Source organism: Zalophus californianus, chromosome 3, assembly GCF_009762305.2.
Source record: "Zalophus californianus isolate mZalCal1 chromosome 3, mZalCal1.pri.v2, whole genome shotgun sequence".
Lineage (NCBI taxonomy): Eukaryota > Metazoa > Chordata > Mammalia > Carnivora > Otariidae > Zalophus > Zalophus californianus.
The window spans coordinates 47,337,789-47,358,856 of record NC_045597.1 but is presented as its reverse complement, the minus strand read 5'-3'; the positions used below and the strand labels follow the sequence as shown (position 1 = coordinate 47,358,856).

Sequence of the window (21,068 nt, the reverse complement as noted above, 5' to 3'; positions counted from 1 at the left end):
GCACTCGTAAGACTATACACACATAAATGCAGAACTTGTAGATTTTATTTCTTTAAAGGAAAGTAGCATAGTAAATAAGTAATTTATTCTATTATCTCTGCATCAGTACTATTAGTATTTCAGGAAAAGATGTGTAACATTAAGAGTTGAAGAGAGAATCTAAATATTTATTCATTTATATCAAGGTTTTTCATGTTTATTGTTCTTCAGTGAGTTTAAGTGGTCCAATTCTTAATTATTTACTGTAAAAAAATCACCACTTATACAAATTTCACTTTGGAGTGAATGTAGGAAATGCTAGGGAAGAAATTGGTGGACTGGAGAGAAAGCTGTTGTAGGAAAGGGGAATATTACTTTGCTTGGATGTTGGTTGTGGGTGTAGAGCAAGCTATATGACTGTGGCAGCCTAAAGAAGAAACTGTGTTTCACCTGAGAAACTAGGTCCACAAATTCTTCTTTCACTTTGGAGAGGCAATTACACTCCATATTAGAAGTGTTATTTTATGGAAATATATCAAAGGCTTCTTTACACATTACTTTGTAAAATCTGTACACATCACCCTAATACAGATTCCTAAAGGCAGGGCAGAACCAAGTTCCTATCAATTGCAACAGCTAGTGAAGCTCAAAATTAAAATCCCCTGAACTTGATAAATTTTGTCAATATCTTTTAATTTTGAAGTATGCTCTGGATGTGACTCAGATGATCTGAGAAAACACATTGAAATATGAAATAACTGGATGGATTAAGTGAAAGACAGAAAGAAGTATCTCTCTCAGGTGAAATTTTAGTTCATCACATTATATTTTTCTATGTCTGGATTGTATATTGTCCAAGACTAAGTCATTTGAATGCTTTTGAGAGATTTGATTGGTTTCTGAGCAGTTTAATTTCTACACAAAGGAAACAAGCCAGGGGAGAAAATTATTATATCAGGTTTTTGTGGTGCTTGAAAAATATACATGTATGTTATAGCAATCTAATAATTACTGTTATATTCATTTGTGTTGCTTTACTCATGCCAGAAAAAGGGAAGAGGTTGCATTATTTCTGTGTGGAAATGAATGGAAATTGGAGGGAAAATACAAGTAAAGTCCTTAAGCAGATCGTGTTACAATGAAGAGAGTTTTACTTATTTCTGATTTGGGGGAGTGAGGAGAAAAGTTTGACAACATGAGTTCATGTACACATATGTATACTGACACATCTATGTACAGTCATCCCTGTTATCCTTAAATACTTGTGATTTCACATTCATTAAATTAAAATCAGTTGGGAAAAAATTTTATTTTTCAATTCTGTAAAACTTAAATTTAAGGATAACCTTATACCAAAGAAACATTCTGGCTTTTAAAATATATATTTATGCACATGATTTTGTGTGTTCTTAAAAATCTCTTTCTCTTAATCTGACATCAACTCTCTGCTCATGTGCACTTGTGTGCTTCCGGTGCATGTGCAGGTGTGCGGACATACTCACCTGTGCACACATCTGTACTTCACCATGACTGTCTACTAACGTGAAACACAGAGTCCTCTGGGAGCTAGGACTGAGTATCAGGAAACCCAAAGGCTGTTTGTTGTAAGGTGGATTAGGCCTTTATTTTTACATCCACTAAATAGTTCCATAAGATTTTTGTCCTTAGGTAAGGCTCCTTCCATTCATTTCCATTTGGTATGGGAAAATGTTTTTTCATCATGGGTACGAGGGGTGCATATATTAAGAATATGAATGTTTGCCTTTTTAGTTGTAGTTCTTTGTTGATAGTTATCTGACATATTACAAGTTATCTTATCATTTCAAAACTTATATTTTCTTCACTTAAAATATTAAGATAGTGAAGCTTGTGAATATTTTCCATCCACATATATGCTACAATAAAACTCTCCAGTTTAAAACTCAATTACTGAAGTTCACTGAACATAATCTTCTCCTATTTTTGCACATATATATTTCTTTGAATTTTAACATACTAGAATGATTATATGTAATATAATCATTTTATGTGTGTGTTATAATTTTATAATCATACTAACTATATTTTTTGGTTTAAATCACTGTAATCTCTCAAATATATGGTTCACATAGATACCACCTTTATGTTTATGGATAATAAGTAGATCAATGAGTTATTATATGTTAGACTGTGAAATTTTAAAATAAATGATTAATCTTACAATGAATCATTTATATTTGGAATTTTATGTAAAATTATGTGCAGATATATATGTTTTTAATCATAAAAGCATCATTCCCAATAGATAAGAAGTCTTTATTTGCCGAGTACTTCTAACTTAATAATTTCTCTATTTTGCTATAATGCTTATTACAATGACCTTATTTATAATAATAATTAACTAGGTAATTTTCTTTTATGATCATGTATATTTTTATCAATTCAGTAAATAAACACTAAAATACCTCTTTTATTAAAAATTTGCCAAATCAAATAGTTAAATTTTATTCCGTTTTTTTTATTGGACCTTGGGTTTTAATACTAGTTAATTTTAGATGAAGGAACATACTCATCTGAACCAGTAAAATTAAAATAAGTCACCTAAAACTTTAAAGTTAGGATGACACTCTCTCAAATTCAAGTTGTTCTCTCTTTTGGGCAGACATTTTGTGATCCCAGCTATGTGACCACTAGCAGGTTCCACATTCTCCAATTGACTCAAGTAATTACACCATTCTAAAGGAATTTCAGGATTCATTTAGAAAGTTGCTGCCATTTTCCTAGATTGCAAAGAGATTTACTGTGAAAGAAAGTGTACAAATTTGACTTGTTCAAATTTAAGTTTATTATTTTTTATATGCCAGAACTGCCTAAATAATTTATTTGGGCCAGATTATGGAGGGTTTTGAACACTAAACTGAGTAGTTCTGATTATAGCAGTGTCCCTTAGCCACAGTTTTATTTTCCATGGTTTCAGTTACCTCAAGTCAACTGCGCAGTCTGGAAGCAGATGATCTTCTTCTAACATATCACCAGGTGGTCAATAGTAGCCTTACTTTACATCACAGTGCCTAAGTCCCTCCCCTCACTTCATCTCATCACATAGGTATTTTATCATCTCACATTATCGCAAGAAGGATGCATACAATATAATAAAATATTTTGAGAGAAAGACCACTTTGATATAATTTTTATTACCATATATTGTTATAATTGCATTATATTATTATCAGATATTGTTATTAATCTCTTAGTGTACCTGATTTACAAAATAAACTTTTTTAAAAATAAACTTTATCATAGGTATGTATGTACAGGAAAAAACACAGCGTATAGTATATAGGGTTCGGTGCTATCCATGGTTTCAGGCATCCCCTGGAGATCTTGGAAAGTATCCCTGTAGAAAAGGGAGGACTACTGTATAACATTTTTCAGTAATGACCATGGAAATTGTTAGGCAGCTACTCAAAAATAGCTTCTTCTAAGATTGAGCATACATATCTTTTAGGGGGAAAAAATTCAAATATAACATGCCTGAAATTAAAAAAGACTGCCTCAATGAATTCTCCTTGTGATGTCAGTATGAATTTCCTCTTAGATTGGATTTAAACTACAAGTCTGAAAATAAAATAAGTTTTCATATATTTATTTTCCTGTTAATATTACTCATGGGGAATATACTTTTTAATCATCTGTTCTTTGCTCCAGGTATGGTTGATTATCAATTAAATTACAGAAAGTACTCTCCAAGATAAGAAAGTATTTAAAACATCACTGTAGACACCTTTTGATGTTTATACTGCATTATGTATGGATAAGCTTTCACATCCTTTAGAAACACATTTTTATCTTTGCTCTGATTGAAGGGTAGCATTCTCCAATAGCTTTTTGACTTTTCGGTTTGATTACATAGCAGGGTGATACAGAGGGACATCTCTCCTATTTTCTTTTTTTTTAAGTTTTTTTTTTTTTTTTTTTTTTTTAATTCATCAGAGAGAGAGCACATGCAGGAGGAGCAGGCAGAGGGAGAAGCAGTCTCCCCGCCGAGCAAGGAGCCCGATACAGGACTTGATCCCAGGACCCTGGGATCAGGACCTGAGTCGAAGGCAGACGCCCAACCGACTGAGCCACCCAGGCGTCCCTCCTATCTTTCTATATATGAATTTCCTGACCTCTTTTCCCAATTTCTCCATTGCTTCAGTATGCTTTAATGATTACAAAATATTAAAGCTGTTACATAAGAAATGGCTTGTCATTGCCAGTAAAATCCATTACAAGAAACACTTTTGTATATTTACTCTAGAACATGATATTGAGTGTATTGATTTTGCTTAAATTTTCATTCTTAGGATGACCCAATCATACAGGATAAAAAACATCAGCTTCCAATAAACTTATAGCACACTAAAGGTAATAAGAACAGAATGGTTTTAGAGAAGTAATTCCAAGAACAGGCTTTATTTAAAATGTCAGTTATCTTTCCTTTCCTAATCTTTATGTATTTTAGAACTAGCCATAATAATGGTAGCAATAATTGTGGCAATATTAGCAGCTTGATGGTGGGAGTTGTTTTAGTAAGATCAAGGCCAAATTGTTTAGGTTCAGACTATCTGTATTTCATTCTAAATTTACCTCTGGGACGCTATCAATTTTAATAGTTCTTTCAGACAAACTTCATTTCACAGAAGGCATTTTTGGTGAAAATACATATTTATTGTCACCTGTGTGTGCATGCATGCACACCAAGGACCTCTAGCTTTGGTTTATTTTTTAAATCGTAATATAAGTAATTTTTGTAGGAATCACTTATGGAGAAGTATAGTTTCACGTATATTTCCAATTCATATAATACATTTCCATATGTGTATTTTGTACTGTTTTTTTTTTCTTTAAAAACACTATGTTTTTAAAACTACTGATCTGAGCAAGGTACCCCTCTGTTCTTTCGGAACCATGTCCATCTAATTTAAGGTAACTGAACTGAAACTTTGGATCTATCTCTAGAGAGTAGAGTTCTATGAATTTAACGAAAAGCTTTTGGAGATTAGAATGTCATTGAAAATATAAAAATATAAAAATCTTTCTGAAAAATCTATCTTTTGGGACTCCCAAATCCTATTGGCAGGTGTTGATTACTAAATAATAAGCAAGAGAGGATTAGTTGCACCTGAATTAACTCTATTTTCTGAGAATGTAAAAAATGACACCCGATTCTGTGTACTTGTCTCTAGCAATTGAAAACAAACAAGTGCTAGAAATAAGATGAACAATGGGATTTAAACTGGTAAGTAGATATACATCCCAATAGAAATCAGATAGCAAGCCTGAGAGAAAAACGGTAATAAGACTATCTTGCTTGCTTCTTGCAAAGAGTTCGGCTTAATAGGTATGTTTTCGTTGACCTTCCTTACAGGATTACCACTTTGCTGGGAGGATGACTTGAATTTTGGATGTATTCATCCATGTCATCAAAAATGGTGTCATTATCTGAGATGGGGTTAGCTAACACAGGCAATAAAAGCATAAGAAAACATCCTCTATAAAGATGAAGAATAGTAGCATATTTAAATAGTCTTGGGTCTGAAATTCAGAGTATTTTTCAAGTTGCTATAATTTTAAATTTGTCCTTGTAAACCAAACAGCTTTCACTAACTATTGCATGCCGGAGCATAAGTTTATCGCTGCATATAAATCAGGTTCTTTGGGAAGCTGCATTAACCCTTTCAAGACTCTAAAATTACAAGGACTCATTAATTATTTCATCTGTGATGATGGCTATCGGATAAAGAAAGAGAGACAGACGCAGCTAACTTAAACTAAAAGAGAGAAACTGGCGCATTTGACCCAATGCAGTAGAATCAAAAAAGGAACAAAAGGAGATACGTAGGAGTGAAGAAAAAACCCTATAGATGCTAAGGTGTAGGTTTTTAGGACACTCACTGTTTTCTGTAATTTAAAAGTATAAAGAGGTGATTATTTAAATATAGACTTTGATTTCAATAAAGGTGTCGCTGATTTTTAAAAAGTCCCCAAGGAAAAAATATTCTGACCTCTGTGCTTCAGTGGATGTATTCCAGGCAGATGTTTATCTTATTAAAAATTGTAATAAATAAATAATAAATATAGAACTTTTTAAGTCTCAATAATAACTAGAGAACTTTGAATTTTTATGTAAATGTGGTACTGAACAGACAGATGAGATGTGACTTTATTTTTTTTAAGTAAGCTCTAGGCCCAATTGGGAAATTGAACTCATGACCCTGAGCTCAAGAGTCACCTGCTCTACCAACTGAGCCAGCCAGGTGCCCCAGAGCTGATGTGACTTTAAATCCTATAGGGTGCCTGGGTGGCTCAGTTGGTTAAGCGACTGCCTTCGGCTCAGGTCATGATCCCAGAGTCCCGGGATCGAGTCCTGCATCGGGCTCCCTGCTCAGCAGGGAGTCTGCTTCTCCCTCTGACCCTCCCCCCTCTCATGTGCTCTCTCTCTCTCATTCTCTCTCTTTCAAGTAAATAAATAAATACATCTTTAAAAAAATAAACCCCATATATCTCATAACAAAAGAGAGCCACTATGCATAACTTTGTTTAGGTCCTGGGATCCTTCTGAAAGCCAACATCACAGCTTCATAAATGAGAGGGGTTTTTATTGTTTGGTTTGGTTTTGGTGTTTGGTTTCAAGTTTTTATTTACCATTCTAATTTCAGTGGTTTTGAAATAAGTAATTTGTAAGGAATGGTTTTGCTTATTATAGATTATCAATAGTATTTGATATCTTTTTAATGTAGTCTTCCTTTACATCAATGACGGCATTCAGGTGTGACTAATGAGTGTGTTCTGTGTGCTCAAGGAATGGAGCACAAAAGAATATACCATGGTATCAGTGTCTTGATCCTCAAGGGGTATAAGGATCTCATTGAGGCAGACAGATTAGAAAAGAATAAGAGTTAGGGAGCTAATACTAGATTATATAGTTTAGTGGGAAAATGGTGGCATTATCTTCATTCAAAAATAGAAATGCTTATTTTGGACAACGTTTTCAGGAATTTCCTGCAGTTATTTCTTCTTCATGATATCCAGAATCAACTTTGCAAAGTTTCTGAGATTCAACATCAACCTTATTTGCGGCTCTTCTCCTTGCCTTGTAGGAGTATTTATTGCCTCTTTCCTAGTTACCGAAAGGATCTTCTTTCTTCCGAACCTTTCCTCTTCTGACCTTCTCAAAGAATCATTTAATCTTTCAGATACGTGATCATATGCAATTTTATAGTTGGTCAATAATAATAGCAAATTAGAGAAAGAGTGAAGACAGATAGATAGATGTAGGAAGAAGAAATATTATTCTAATGCAGAATTATAAAATACAGGACTTATACAGTTAATATTTAAAATACCAGTTGAATCAATATACATTAAGACTTTCTTTAGTTTAGAAGGTGTAGGATGAGATGTGAGCAGAATGGGGTCATAGTGAGGTCAGAATGACTATGTCAGTGATTCATGTCGTGTCCTATTGTGTTCCACTGGAGATATCCTGGTTGGGGCCAAAACTCTAGCTATCTGTTTCCAGAAATAATGCTGATTTGAATGCTGCTTGCCCTGTGGCTCATCTCAGTTTTGTGTGTTCATACATGTTGTCTAATATCTTTTTCAATCAAGCACCTAAATATTTCAAGAATCTTCTGAGACATACAATACACTGCTCAAATACCTATAATAGTGCTTCATGGCCTGCTTCTTTACGTTTGTTTTTATTCAGAGCTTTTTCATTCTCTTTTAAATCCTAGTGAATTTTCTGTACATTATTATTTTATTTTTTTGCTTTACAACATATGTCCTTTGACTTATAAAGCTGGTCTTTTTCTATGAAATGCACAATCCTGTGTGGTTATTATTTCACTTTCTAATCCCTTCACCTGGATCATCCCTTTCCTGCTCTCCACTATTTATTGAAACTCTGATCATCCTTTGAATTGCAGGTCAAGCACCCCTTCTTGTACAAAGCCTTTCACAAAATTATAGTCTACACTCTTCTCTGTAGTTCTGTTGCTTGACACTCATTTGACATAGTTCAAAATGTAATTGATCATGAATTATTTCCCCTAGATGGTTTTAAACCTACTTTCTAATTTCTAGTCAAAGTGCAAATGCCTTACTGAAGAGATAAAATCTTACAGGCTGGAGAATTTTAGAAGTGGATAGACATAGGTTTATCTACTACAAACCTTTCCTTGACACAACCTTGTTATTCTACAACATTCTATTCAAGGTGCCTTTGCTTGAAAACTTCCCATGCCTGAAGCACAAAGTTGGTGTTTTGTTCATTCTTACCTTGTGAATGCTTGAGTATAACTTCTTAATCTAGCTACTGAACTGTACACATCTAATATTGTCACTGAATTTGAGCTATGTTTCCTTGGCTGATGCATTTGAGTTGTATTGTTTTTCCTTGAGAGGCTCTGTCAGAGTCCTTTTCTCAAAAAAAAAAAAAATACAAAGTTTGTTTCATGAGTGTAGTAAGCCCCCAGTGATGGCTCCACCTACAGTATGGGACTGGGGGAGAAGGGGCGGCTAAAAATAAAAATTGAATCTTAATTCCAGAGACGTATGCCAGGGGACGCAATTCTATTTGTGCAAAAATTCCCAATGCATGGTTTGGATTATCATTTTTTAAATATTCTTGATGGGGGCATATAAAATCTCCTTATATCCTTTTCCTTTCATTCTTTAACATAAGTTTCCATTTAATTTATGTTTTCTTCATCTCAGAGCATTATCTATATGTTGTTAATATATATGCCAGAAAATTCTCTGGTAGACATGTTATTATGTCCAAAGGGTCACAAACACTTAAAACCATCCCTGAAGGCGTGCAGGTGCACTGAATAGTAAGTGCAAATGCTCCAAGCACTCCAGATACCCAGCTGCAATTGGATGCAGTTGAATATGATATAGGCCAGTGGTTTCTGTGTCTGAATGCAGCCGTGGCAGTACATTGGGAAGCATTGTGCAATGCAGGTGCACGCTAGAGGATTGCTACTTCAAAGCTGCCACGGTTTGACTATTTGATGGTATTATAATAACTTCCTCTTCAAAATGTGCTTTTCACCTATCAAAAGCAGACAGAATGGTATTTCACAACTGAAGTAAAATCTGCAAGCCTGATTGGCAGTGGATCAACCTAAAAATATATACGTTTCTCTCCGAGTTTTTTTATTATGGGAACTATGTTTCCAAATTCTGATTCCTTATGGCCAATTATTAGGAAATAATGTTAAGTTTCTGGAGTTGTATACCTAGTGTTTAGTCACTGTATCGCTGCCAACATGTAAATAGGCATCCTCATAAGATGAGCACGTCAGCCTATTATAACAAGTTTCATGGTCCCTCTTACGTTAAAAAAAATAAAGGAAGCAAAAACACATCCTACATGTGTGTATTTGTGTATCAGTTACTTGATTAGTAAAAACAATTAGGTTCCTGTGCACAAGAAGCACGGGAAATACAATGCAATAGACGAAAGATCACTTAGCTAAAGTAAAGTGGTTGGTTCTCTGATGCCACATTTTCCCTAACCTTTTCCTTTTTCTTCCCTGCACTAGGGATGCGCCAAGCTTATTAAAAATTGTGCTAAAATTAAGCCTGGCAGTCATGTGAACACTAGCAGAAAAAAAAGCACATGATAAAATTGTAATGTATTCCTTTCTTTCTTATTCTGACCCAGGGAAAAAAAGTTTTGAGACAACTTTCCAACACTGTATCTAGAAATAATATTGAAAGTGAAATTTTTACCCCTCTCATAGAGTGAAATCAAAAGGTTTATTTTCAACTAATGGGCTAGTAAATGGGACATAGAAATCATAAATGGAAATTATTTGAATGAATATAGATTAAGGTGTCATTTATATGGAATGATTCACTCCATCATCATAACAAGTGTAAGGAGTTTATAGGATGGTAAAGGAAAGTAAGCGAATAATAATCAACCACCAAAAAAAGAAAGAATTGTTTATGTTAGAAAAGCGTCAGTTCACAGGATCGTGCGAATTATATCAACTCACTGCAAGGAAAATTTTATTAGAGATCTGTTGGACTGTATTCTGATGAGATTTCTATTTTAGCATTGATACTTTTTATTTGCTATGTTAGAATATATTTGGATTAAATTTTAATTTGTCTCAATCATAAGGGAGTATGTGTACATGTGTGAAACTGAGTGTGTGTGCTGAAGAACAGAAAAAGGCAGCGAAAACAAACTGTTCGTATACCAGTGAAACCTTTCAGTAGAAAACTGGTACCCAGAAACTGCTAGTCGAAGGTCTTGGCTTGTCATTGTTTGCAGGCGGATAATCTGTGATGGGTACCTAGTTTAGATTCTGTAGAGTTAATCTCCAAAACACCAGTGCCAGCCATAAATAGAGATGGGTGCCTGCTCTTTGCTTTTCCAGACAGCTAATTAGGTGTTATGAAAGCTTATGTTGGTGAAAGAAGGTAAATTAGAAATAAAAAAGAAAAATGAGAACGAATAAAAAATGGACTTCCATTTATAGAGTTGTCTACTTGGAAACAACTCTAATTTTAAGATGCTGTTAGAAACAGTAGCAACCACCACACTAAGAGAAAAAAAGTATTCCTATTTAAAGCTGTTTACAAAGCAGAAATAAAACCATTTTGTTGACAGTCAAAAAGCAGAGCAAACTCTCTCTCAAATGCCCTTCCCCCATAACCACAGCATTTTAGAACCTCCTCACTGATGCCCTGACTTGTGGATTTTGGTTTTCGGATTTCTATGACACAGACATTTATTTCTTCATTATAAAAAATTAAATCAGATGCATATGTGAAACTCTTATGCTAGAAACTATATGCATGTTTTTGTACAAATATGTGGGCTCCAGAGGCAGCAAGCAAGTTGAAACTAGAGGGAGGAAATCCTTTTATGTTTCCTAATATCTCCCATAAGTAGTAACAAATTAGTTGCCAAGTACCTCTCTTTGAGTAGTGTGGTATGGTGCTTTGAAGACAGGGAAAATAAGCTTAATTTCTGATTTGTGATAAATCCCTGCCTGAGAGTGAGAGAAACTAGAATAAATAGGTAGATTTACTCTGGACTAAGAAATTTTATGGGGACTGGCTCCTTGACATGTTCTCTTTGCAGTGACCACTGAATCATAACGCGCAAGGATTGTTTCCCCTGACTTTTCCCAAAATGATCATGTTTAGCTAAGGCTCCCTTAATCTTTATTAGTCCTTGCTGGTTTAAATAGTGCTTTGGCTGCAAATTTTAATCTTATACATAGTAATCTTTGGCACCTTTTACCCATTATTGAGATGGCTATGCACCCCTAATGATACAGTGACATTACAAGGTGAAAATCACATTGTAAACATTAAGTTATGGACACCTTTGTGGAAGATTGTTAAAACCCAATAATGTAAGGGTAGGTAGTTTGATGTTTTACCTAAATATTTTCTTTCCTTACAGAGATGTAACTTCCACAATGACAGTTCCTTTGAAGGTGTATTTTGGCACCAAACGATTGCTTGCCTAATATCGTTAAGATTAAGTTATTAAACTGCTTAGTCTAGGTTAAAAAGAGAGAGCTTTCAGATATGTCAGCAAATATGAATATGCAGATTTCAGACATCTTTATGTCTAAATCAATTTGAATTACATAAAATTCTAAAGCAGGGGTAGTCAAGTTGTTGATCCAGTCATGGATTTCATACCTACAGTAGGGCAAAGGGAAAGATTAAAATGTCATTTGATATTTGAAATAAAAAGACTTATACCTATATATGTACATTATATATGTAATGTTCTATATATAAAATGTGTATATATATGTGTGTGTGTGTTTTATATGTACTTATGTTATCTCCTAAACTATGAATATAGAACTTTCCTTTGCATTTTATTGATTCATCTGTATTTCTCTTATGACAATTACTGATAGTAAATTTTCAGGAATGCATTGGTTATACATTTGAGTTTTAAAATTTTGTTTGGACTATGTCCTGGTGAAAGCTCAAAAATTTTTTTAAGATTTTATTTATTTGACAGACAGAGAGAGAGAGAGAGAGCACAAGTAGGGGGAGTGGGAGAGGGAGAAGCAGGCACTCAGCCAGATGTGGGGCTTCATCCTAGGACCCTAGCTGGGATCATGACCTGAACTGAAGGCAGACACTCAATTGACTGAGCCACCCAGGTGCCCGAAAGCTAATTTTTTTACCACACACACACACAGGTGTGTGTGTGTGTGTGTGTGGTTTATTATACAGCTGAATTGCAAGTACTATAGTCATTTGAGTGACTTTATGTCTTTTACAAAAATATATAAATTAAGATTACAAATTAAAATAATTAAGATGACTATGTTAATTCCCTCTCTTTGAGAGCTTGTATAATAGTCAGACATGGCAATGGGAGTATAGAAAATTCTTAATACTAACCAAGTATTTAAATTTATCAGATTGTCACATGATTCTTCAAGGAATCATACATTTTAAATATGAGACACTGTAAACTTTCCCTATAGGCAGAACTGCCCAGAGTCCCAGCTGTTGGCCTTCAGGATAGTTTTCTCTTTGCAATGTAAGCATGCTTATCTCTCAGTTTCTCATCTGCATACCATTTGGATTATGCCATCTTTTTTGGCAAAGGGTGCATTCTGTGAAAGGATAATCAAGTTATATTGAGGGAAGGGTGAAAATGGGCATAAATAATTTCTTTGTAATCCCAGATTGGTCCAAAAGAAAAAAGTGAATCTTGGATCAATTATGTTTACCTTGATTTTTTCTATCCAGGGTCTCTGAATTTGTTTTCTGATACAAATACCTAATCTATGTTAATAGCGGCTGTCTATATAATTTGCTTCATTTTCATTTCTGTGGCATATAATTCAACATATCTATTCTGAGTCCATTGTGCCTAAGGTACAGGAAGAAGTTTGATTATTTACCTTGTAGCTCTAGGTCTTGAGAAAATACTCCACACTATTATTTTTATGATACATACTTAGTTTATTGAGGGGATCTTAAATATATATAATAGAAGGTACACACGACAGAAACCCTCCCGCACAACTACCCCCCCTTCACTTAGCTTTCCTTTTTTTTTCTTCTATGTTTCTCATTTTGTTTATTTTTATGTCTGGATGGTCATTCATTATATACTACCTATGTCCCTTTTTTGTACCTATCTATTCATCTGTTTATTTATGTTCCTCCAGAAATAATTTCACTTTCTCATAAATTCTTATTTGACCCTTGGCAGTAATAGTTCACTTTTTGCTCCTAGTTTCTGCTGCTTGTACAAAAGTATCCATTAGATTTTCTTCACTGCCTGGGAATTGCTACCGTCGAAATTACAGTCTAATCAGAAGGTGAACAGCTTAAAATGTATCATAATCAATACGCAGAATTTGCTCCCTAGGTTGTGACATAAAGGAGTCAAGTAAAAAGCTGCAGATTTTCAGCTGTGAAATGCAAACAATCATTTCATGTTGATGGTTTCAAATTCAAGGTCGATTTATACTTTCATACATCTGCATTATTCTATCTCTTTTACTCTCTTCTTAAATTCATATTGAATTCATGCAGTGCTAGGCTACCTAAATTGCTGAAATTGAAGGCCCGTTCAATATTGGAATATAAAACTATGTTACCATATTTCAAAGAGAGTGTACGGGTTGTAAATAATTTTTTAAAAAGTCATGAGTTTAAAAGACACAAAATTATTATCAAATGAAACAGATAGTGAAGTTTTCTACTGTATTTTTAGAGGATAAAATTGGTTGAATGAAATGATACATATTTCTTTTCTAACACAGACTGATACAGTTGTAGAGGTTATATTGATGATTCCCAGTCAGAATAGGTAGAGAAAACAAATACCTGATATTAAAATTTTCTGATATCTGTTTGTTTTTTAAATGTCTGCTCAACCTTAAATCCATACAAGAAGGCCTCTGAGAAAATTTCTGTCTCTAGATTTTTCTGCCACTCTTTATGTCCATCTGCCTAACAATCTTCCAAGGCACAGATAATATTTGTGTCTCTGGGTGTGAATATTGGAGTTCAGTTTGAGACTGCCTTTCACCATTCTTACGGGCATTACATAATAAACTTAACATATTTCATTCATTGTAAATATATTTTTTGAAAACATGACAAAATTAAAATAGAGGCGAGCTACCTGAATACATTTTTAACATTTCACAGATATGAATGACACATGGTATGAAATACCACAGTATTTTTGTTCTGTCAAGACACCATTCTGATTTCTTTCTAAAAAAATTTTAACCTCATAAGAAATTCTGTTATCCTAAAACCTTCTGAGATAAATCAACTTGTGGTTTATTTTTTTTTTTCTTTTTTGGATAAGGAATTATTTATGTGTTTTAAATATGAACTCAGATTTTATATCTGACTTTACAAAGTAACTATATAAATTTACCAGTGCTGTTAAATTCAGTGCTTTCTATTTTAAATCTCTCATCTATTTTTTGGGGGGGTCTTGCACAGGACACTATGAATTTATAGGGATCCTCTCACATCAATTAAATGGCTATCCCAAGGGTTTCTAAATGTGTAGGGAATTCTATTCCCATCACACAGAGGTAAATTGTAAATATCCTCTCCTGGAAAAAAAGAAGTCCCTGATTTAAGAAGAACCATTAAACATAAAGGGAAACAATAATTTGTAGATGAAAGGGACAAGTGGGAAGATGTAGTTCAAAGTTATAGTTTAAAATATTGGGATGGTGGAATTATGCAGCTGTTGTCATAATGAAGGAATTTTCTTTCATATTTTCTGTTCAGCATCTTTGAAATAAGGATCATTAAAGAATGCTTTATTTAGATTCTCTGTATGCCTATTGGCAAAAGACAGAAGCAAACATTCTCACAGAAAACATTATCATTTAAAATAGGAAATCATGAGTTGTCATTCGTCTGAACTGTATCTGTTGACTGAATCCATTTTCACCTACTTACACCAAAAACAAAAAGCTGGAGTGAAGAAAACTGATTACATGATCCATACCCATATCTAATAAAACAGGAATGTGCACTTTTTGACAAGTTTATTCATAACATATTCTGATAGAAAATTCCATTTGCTCCTCTCAGTAGGAAAAGTGGGCTTTTAAAGGAAACCTTTTATTTCATGACTGTCACCAAAATAACAATTACAAGCAAAATAGGGATAAAACATTAAAAAAAGCAGCAGTTTAGGACTTGTTATGGAAGTAAGCGGTCTAGTTTTTACCCCGTTATTTGATTTGAAAAATTAATCCTGGTAATCCTTTTAGAAGTTCACTATTTCCAGGACGGGTTATACAGAACAAAGACTAACTGATATCCTCAGGAGATTAGTTTACAGTGATGTTCTATTCTACTGAGAATGATTCTCCAATGGCCACTTTTTACTTCTTCCCAGGCTATGGGAATTCATTAATGTCTAGAGAATAGACTTAAATAAAACCATTGTCTCAACCAGCAGGTTTATGCAACCATCCTGAAATGTTTTAATTATTGTTTTCTTTTCCTTTTTAATTAAGAGACCAGAGGTCAAACAAGCCCACTGAGAGCTGATCGCAGCCTCAGTAGAAATTTAAAAGCAACCCTAACGATTGGATTTGCTGTTTTCTTTTTTGTTTTACAGAACCGGAAGAGTGCGTTAATTGCACAGATGAATGCCGAGTGCTTGGTCATTCTGACAGGTGTTGGATGCCACAGTTCCCTGCAGCCAATCAGGCTGAAAATGCAGATTACCGCACAAATCTCTTTGTACCCACAGTTGAAGCTAACGTTGAGACTGAGACTTACGAAACTGTGAATCCCACTGGGAAAAAGACTTTTTGTACATTTGGAAAAGACAAGCGAGAGCACACTATTCTCATTGCCAATGTTAAACCTTATTTAAAAGCCAAACGTGCCCTGAGCCCTCTCCTTCAAGAGGTCCCCTCAGCATCAAGCAGCCCAACCAAGGCTTGCATTGAGCCTTGCACCTCAACAAAAGGCTCTCTGGATGGTTGCGAAGCAAAATCAGGAGCCCTGGCCGAAGCAAGCAGCCAATACTTGCCCACTGACAGTCAGTATCTGTCACCCAATAAGCAACCAAGAGACCCTCCATTCATGGCTTCTGATCAGATGGCAAGGGTCTTTGCAGATGTGCATTCTAGAGCCAGCCGGGATTCCAGCGAGATGGGCGCTGTTCTTGAGCAGCTTGACCACCCCAACAGGGATCTGGGCAGAGAATCGGTGGATGCGGAGGAAGTCGTGAGAGAAATTGATAAGCTTTTGCAGGACTGCCGGGGAAACGACCCTGTGGCTGTGAGAAAGTGAAAAAAAAAAAAAAAAAAAAAAGCATTGGCATTTTCTTGTCCCTTTTGTTGATTGAAAAATGATCCCTCCTGGCGACAACCCATTTTACAGGGATGAAGAAAGACCAATGCTGCTTTAAGGCTTTTAGTGAACATCTGAAGTGCCCACAAGTATGTTCTTTTCACCGCTGTTTCTTTTTCAGAGATAACAATGGTTTTGTTTTGACCAAACTTCTGTTAGGACAGAATTAACGATTCTGAAAGAGAAAAAAAAAATAAGAGAGAGAGAGAAGAGAAAAGAAAGAAGCAAAAGGAGGAGGAGAGGCGAGTTACCTTTTGACAATCTGTTAGGAAGGTATGCAGTGTGAGAACTGAAGTATTTCTGGTCACTAAGACTGTCCTCCGTGATTTATGCTGACGTAACTGTTTACCTATAAATCCCATACGAAGCAGGGTCATAATTTGTGATTTGTGGTGGATTTCTAGCAGTCATCACAGGCTTCTACATAAAGTCCCGAAAAGACCTTGCAGTAGTCCAAGCTACACCAAACATTAACACATATTTGTGGTAAACATTTCTGTATAAAGTTACCTGCCACACATATAAACATAAAGAACATTCCATATCATTAGTTGAAAAAAATAAAAAAAAAACAACTTGGTTATTTGTAAGACACTTCATGTCGTACAAAAGTTAAATGTAAAAAGATATAGTCCATTTTGTCCTGCACACACATAGACTAATTCACTTCATTAAAGGAGAAGAAATTTTGAAAAGGTTCAGAATGCCTCTTCAGCGTTTTAGTGTCCAACAAACATATAAATAACGATGGATATGTTTTAAATTTGACCTGAAAAATAGTTACCATGGAATGATAATATGCAGAGGAAATTAACATGATTAATATGTTTTATTCATTTGTGGACACTAAAATAGCTCAGGAAAGTGAAAATGTCTTAGACATACACCAATCACATGACCATTTAAATGTGCAAATGTAAGAAGATTCAATGTGTTTACATCAAATGACATATTTTTATTGATTTATTGCAGATTCAGTGCATATGAGCCAAATTGTTGAGTGTATAAGAGCTATATTGTGTATTTTATTAAATTAATATATAGTTGTGTTGCAAAAATATTTGGGCTTATATTGTAAATGGCAAGTGTTGCCTCGGTAGCTGTCGAACTCTATGAGTTTTGTTTTTTCCTGCTTCCTTTTCCCCATGGAGTGTGGGAAGCAGTGCCTCAGAGCAGAGTCTCTTGTTTAATGTATAGTCTACCAAGTACTACAGTACATAATCTGTTCAAAATGTGTTTGAGTGAGTTGATGGAGCTAACTGAAAGGTCAAAAAAGACATCCATCAGTCATGGTTATGTGCAAGTCCTTGTAGAAGCTTTTATTAAAGTCACGCTAAATCACAAGAGAAACATTTGTACCGATACCTGAAACTTGTTCACGTTTTTCAATAGCATCCAGCTTCTGCCTATGTAGATATCATAATGTTGATTGGTTTCTCAAAAGTATCTTAAGTGGTTCAAGATGTGTGTCCCATTATATTTCAAAACCATGAGAAATGCTTTAATGCATGTGTGGTACCAGCACTGGTTCCTTGCATTGTGTAGTGTGTTTCAAGAGGTCTGGGTCTTAACAAAATGTTTTTCCTTTTTCTCAATACTCCTCTGCCTCTTTTTATTGGTGTCCTTTGAGAACAATACACCTTCTCTTCCTTCATTTGGTTACACCTTTTCTTGTGACATTTAGCAAGTTTCAAACTTACTTCCGTATGAGGCTAGGAAACCTCAGATTTCAGGAATTGGGAAAAACAAAATTAGCACTTGCAGAAGTAGCAGCAGATGGGAAAATGCCTTGATTGACATTTTCCTTCAGCGTTTAAAATTTTTGGCATTTTACAGCTTCATGACAAACAGTTTCCAGCCCATACCTTAGAAAATGTGGTGCTGAGTTAAATAAAGGCTGTTTGTGCGGTGGAGCAGAAAAATGCGTTATTTGCAAACTGGTGGAGAATTCTGTGCCTTCTTTTCTGTCCACCAAGCCAGTGTAGAAACAGCGTAAATGTCATAAAATCATTATATTAAAAACAAAAGCAAAAGCAAAAACAAACATTGAACTTTCAGAATTGTTTTGTAATTCTAACCTCAAAAAATTCAACCGAAAATATTTCCGTCAAATGCCGTCAAGATTTTAGACTGTACCTCGTTTGCAAAACTGCTTTGAAAGGGAAGAGTGGACAACTCCCATCAGCCTTATTCTCTTGAGAATCTATTTGGTTCCTAGTAACAGCCTTTCCAAAGCTCTACTCTTGGTTTTTATTACTCATCGATGTTTAAATTAGAAAAGAAGGGATCTTGTACACATGAAACCTAATCGACTCTATATTTTGGACAATTTATGTATCTGAAATGTGTTGTCTATGTTATATGATGTTTTTGTTTGTTTGTTTGTTTGTTTTTGCCAGGAGACTACAGGTTGATTTAGCTTGATAGCTGAAATTTGATGGAAAACTAATTTCCATTGAGTCTTACCAAGTGTTGCCTCTCTCTGACTAGACAGATACAATCTAAGGCAGTATGTAAATGAAATCAACAAAGAGAGTAGGTTTTATTTTTAAAACATTCTTAACACTGAGTAACCAGTTGTTCAATTTACTATATGTGTCTGAAGACATTAAAACACTATAAGATTTTAAGAATTGATTGTGCCAATGTGTGAGGGATTTACCTTTAGGCTGTCGCCGGTGATTTACTAGCGTTAGCTGTTTAACACATTATCTGTATTTAGTAGTGATTATTTATTTACAAGTTGGTGGTAATTCAGCAGTCAAGACTCCGAGCTTTTATAGTTGAGTTGAGGGAATCTCGCCTTTATTCATTTGGCTGGCGACTGACTTTATCACAGACCTCTGGTGCTTGGCTTCCGAGGAAGTCTATGAGATGCCAAAATCACCCCCTCTAAGGAACAAGTTGCTCTGAGGGGTAATGCATGATCAAACAGTGATATTTCAAGGGATTTCAGCATAATTCAGAATGTGGAAAAATTGTCTTAATTCGCATACTCCAAATACTAACCCCTCAGAAAACCCCACACATTAAAAAAAATAATAATTTGATAATACTTTGTCTTTTAGGTCCTTCAATAACTGAAGTCAAGCACAGAATAAGAATTTATAGAAATTTTTGTAAGAAAGTCAAAAAGTTCTAAAAATCATTTACTGGTGAACTAAAAATAATCAGTTACACAACAATTTTTTTCATTAAATGTTAAGGAAAGATCTTTTCATCAAAGTTAAAAGTAGTGAGAATCAGTGTTAGTTATACCTATACCAAAGTAAACATTAAAGAGACATATCATGCAATTTTAAGGAATGCTTTCATATTATTTCTTAACCTTACATACTTATCTTTATTGCAGGTAATATACAAGGATTGGCTCACTACTCCATGAATTAAATGAATTCCTGGTTGGGAAATTGACTTTGTTTCATTTTCCTGAGATCTTGTAAAACATGACTTCCCTTTAAAGGATCTAGGCAGTGCTCAATTTAAAAAATAACACCATTAAAAAAAAAGTCATGTAGTAATAGAGCAGTATGCTTTATTAGAACTAGGTTAAAAGTTGTTTGTTGCCTAATGGAGTAGAAGTTGCTGAGGTCAACAAGTAGACTGAGGTCTGGCATAATATATGCCCACTCATTATTGTCTAATTATATTCTTTTGACAACAGACAGCATTTATCATAGCATTAATTCAAATGAGAGTTTTGGCTATCAAGATGTGTTGATTTGAAACATAATTGAATGAGACCTGATTAAAGTCTGACTTTCCTGGCCCCAGTGTCTTGCAGGTTGGCTATTCCCATGTATCAGCCCCATCATTCCATAAGGTTCTTAGCTGCACCAAGCAATTGGTGAACAAGGACAACAACAAAAGCAGCATACATTGTATGGATTTATCTCAACGCTATTGTTTAATGGCTGTGTTTAATGTGACCTATCTGGAAAATGAGGACTCCGAATAAAAAGCTATTACTAATAGTGGCGTTGACTTCCCTTGAATTCATTAACACAGAAGTGGTGTGTTATACACTGTGAACCACAGGGACCCTCATCATAATTATTTTGGAAAGCAACTGTGGCATCACGACTGTTTGGCTTATTTGTTTACCGGTAAAATAAGATTTCTTAAAAATTTATTTAACAGTAATGTCATTAGGTTCTCAACAAGAATGGGTTAACAGCCTTTCAGATAGCTTTGGTAAGTTGGCTAGTCAAATAATTACCATGGAGTCATGACCTAGACACTTGCGACTTCTAATAGCTACAGTTGGTTTGAAAATAATTTGGTATAAGAACCGAAAGGACTTCAGAAAAGTCCTTTTTTAAAGCTTTCTCATACATGATTGATGAAAACACGTATTTATAAGTAGGATTTTAAAGTAAATACATATTTATCATGGTATCTTAAAATAATAAGCCTCTCTTTCTACTCATTCAACAAATATCTACTGAATTGCTAGTGTGTTTGGCCTTGTCTACTATGCCTGAGACGTAGACAGTAAACAAACCAGTGGTCCCTGGGTCACAGTCTTGTGGGAGAAACAAATAGGTAAGTACTAATACGCCTTGCTCTTTATATAAATTGGATTGGGTTGTTTGCATCTTTCCTTAGTTTCTTCATATATCCCTATTTCTACGGTCTCATTCTCAGTGAATGGCATCTCCTAAATTAAAAACAAAACAAAACATAACAATCTGCCCATT

At 34.6% G+C, this 21,068-nt stretch overlaps 1 protein-coding gene across 3 annotated transcripts in view; it reads left to right on the top strand.

Annotated features, from left to right (window-relative positions):
* The window catches only part of PCDH17 (protocadherin 17), a 98,856-nt gene extending 78,520 nt beyond the window's left edge, over window positions 1-20,336 (top strand). For 2 of the 3 annotated variants that reach the window (XM_027590511.2, XM_035726791.1), the window contains one exon: window positions 15,626-20,336. In XM_027590511.2, the coding sequence (XP_027446312.1) occupies window positions 15,626-16,308 (683 nt within the window). In that variant the 3' untranslated portion in view covers window positions 16,309-20,336. The remainder of the gene's footprint in view (window positions 1-15,625) is intronic. The other variant, XR_003519257.2, reaches the window with a different exon arrangement.
* The last annotated feature ends 732 nt before the right edge of the window (window positions 20,337-21,068 follow it).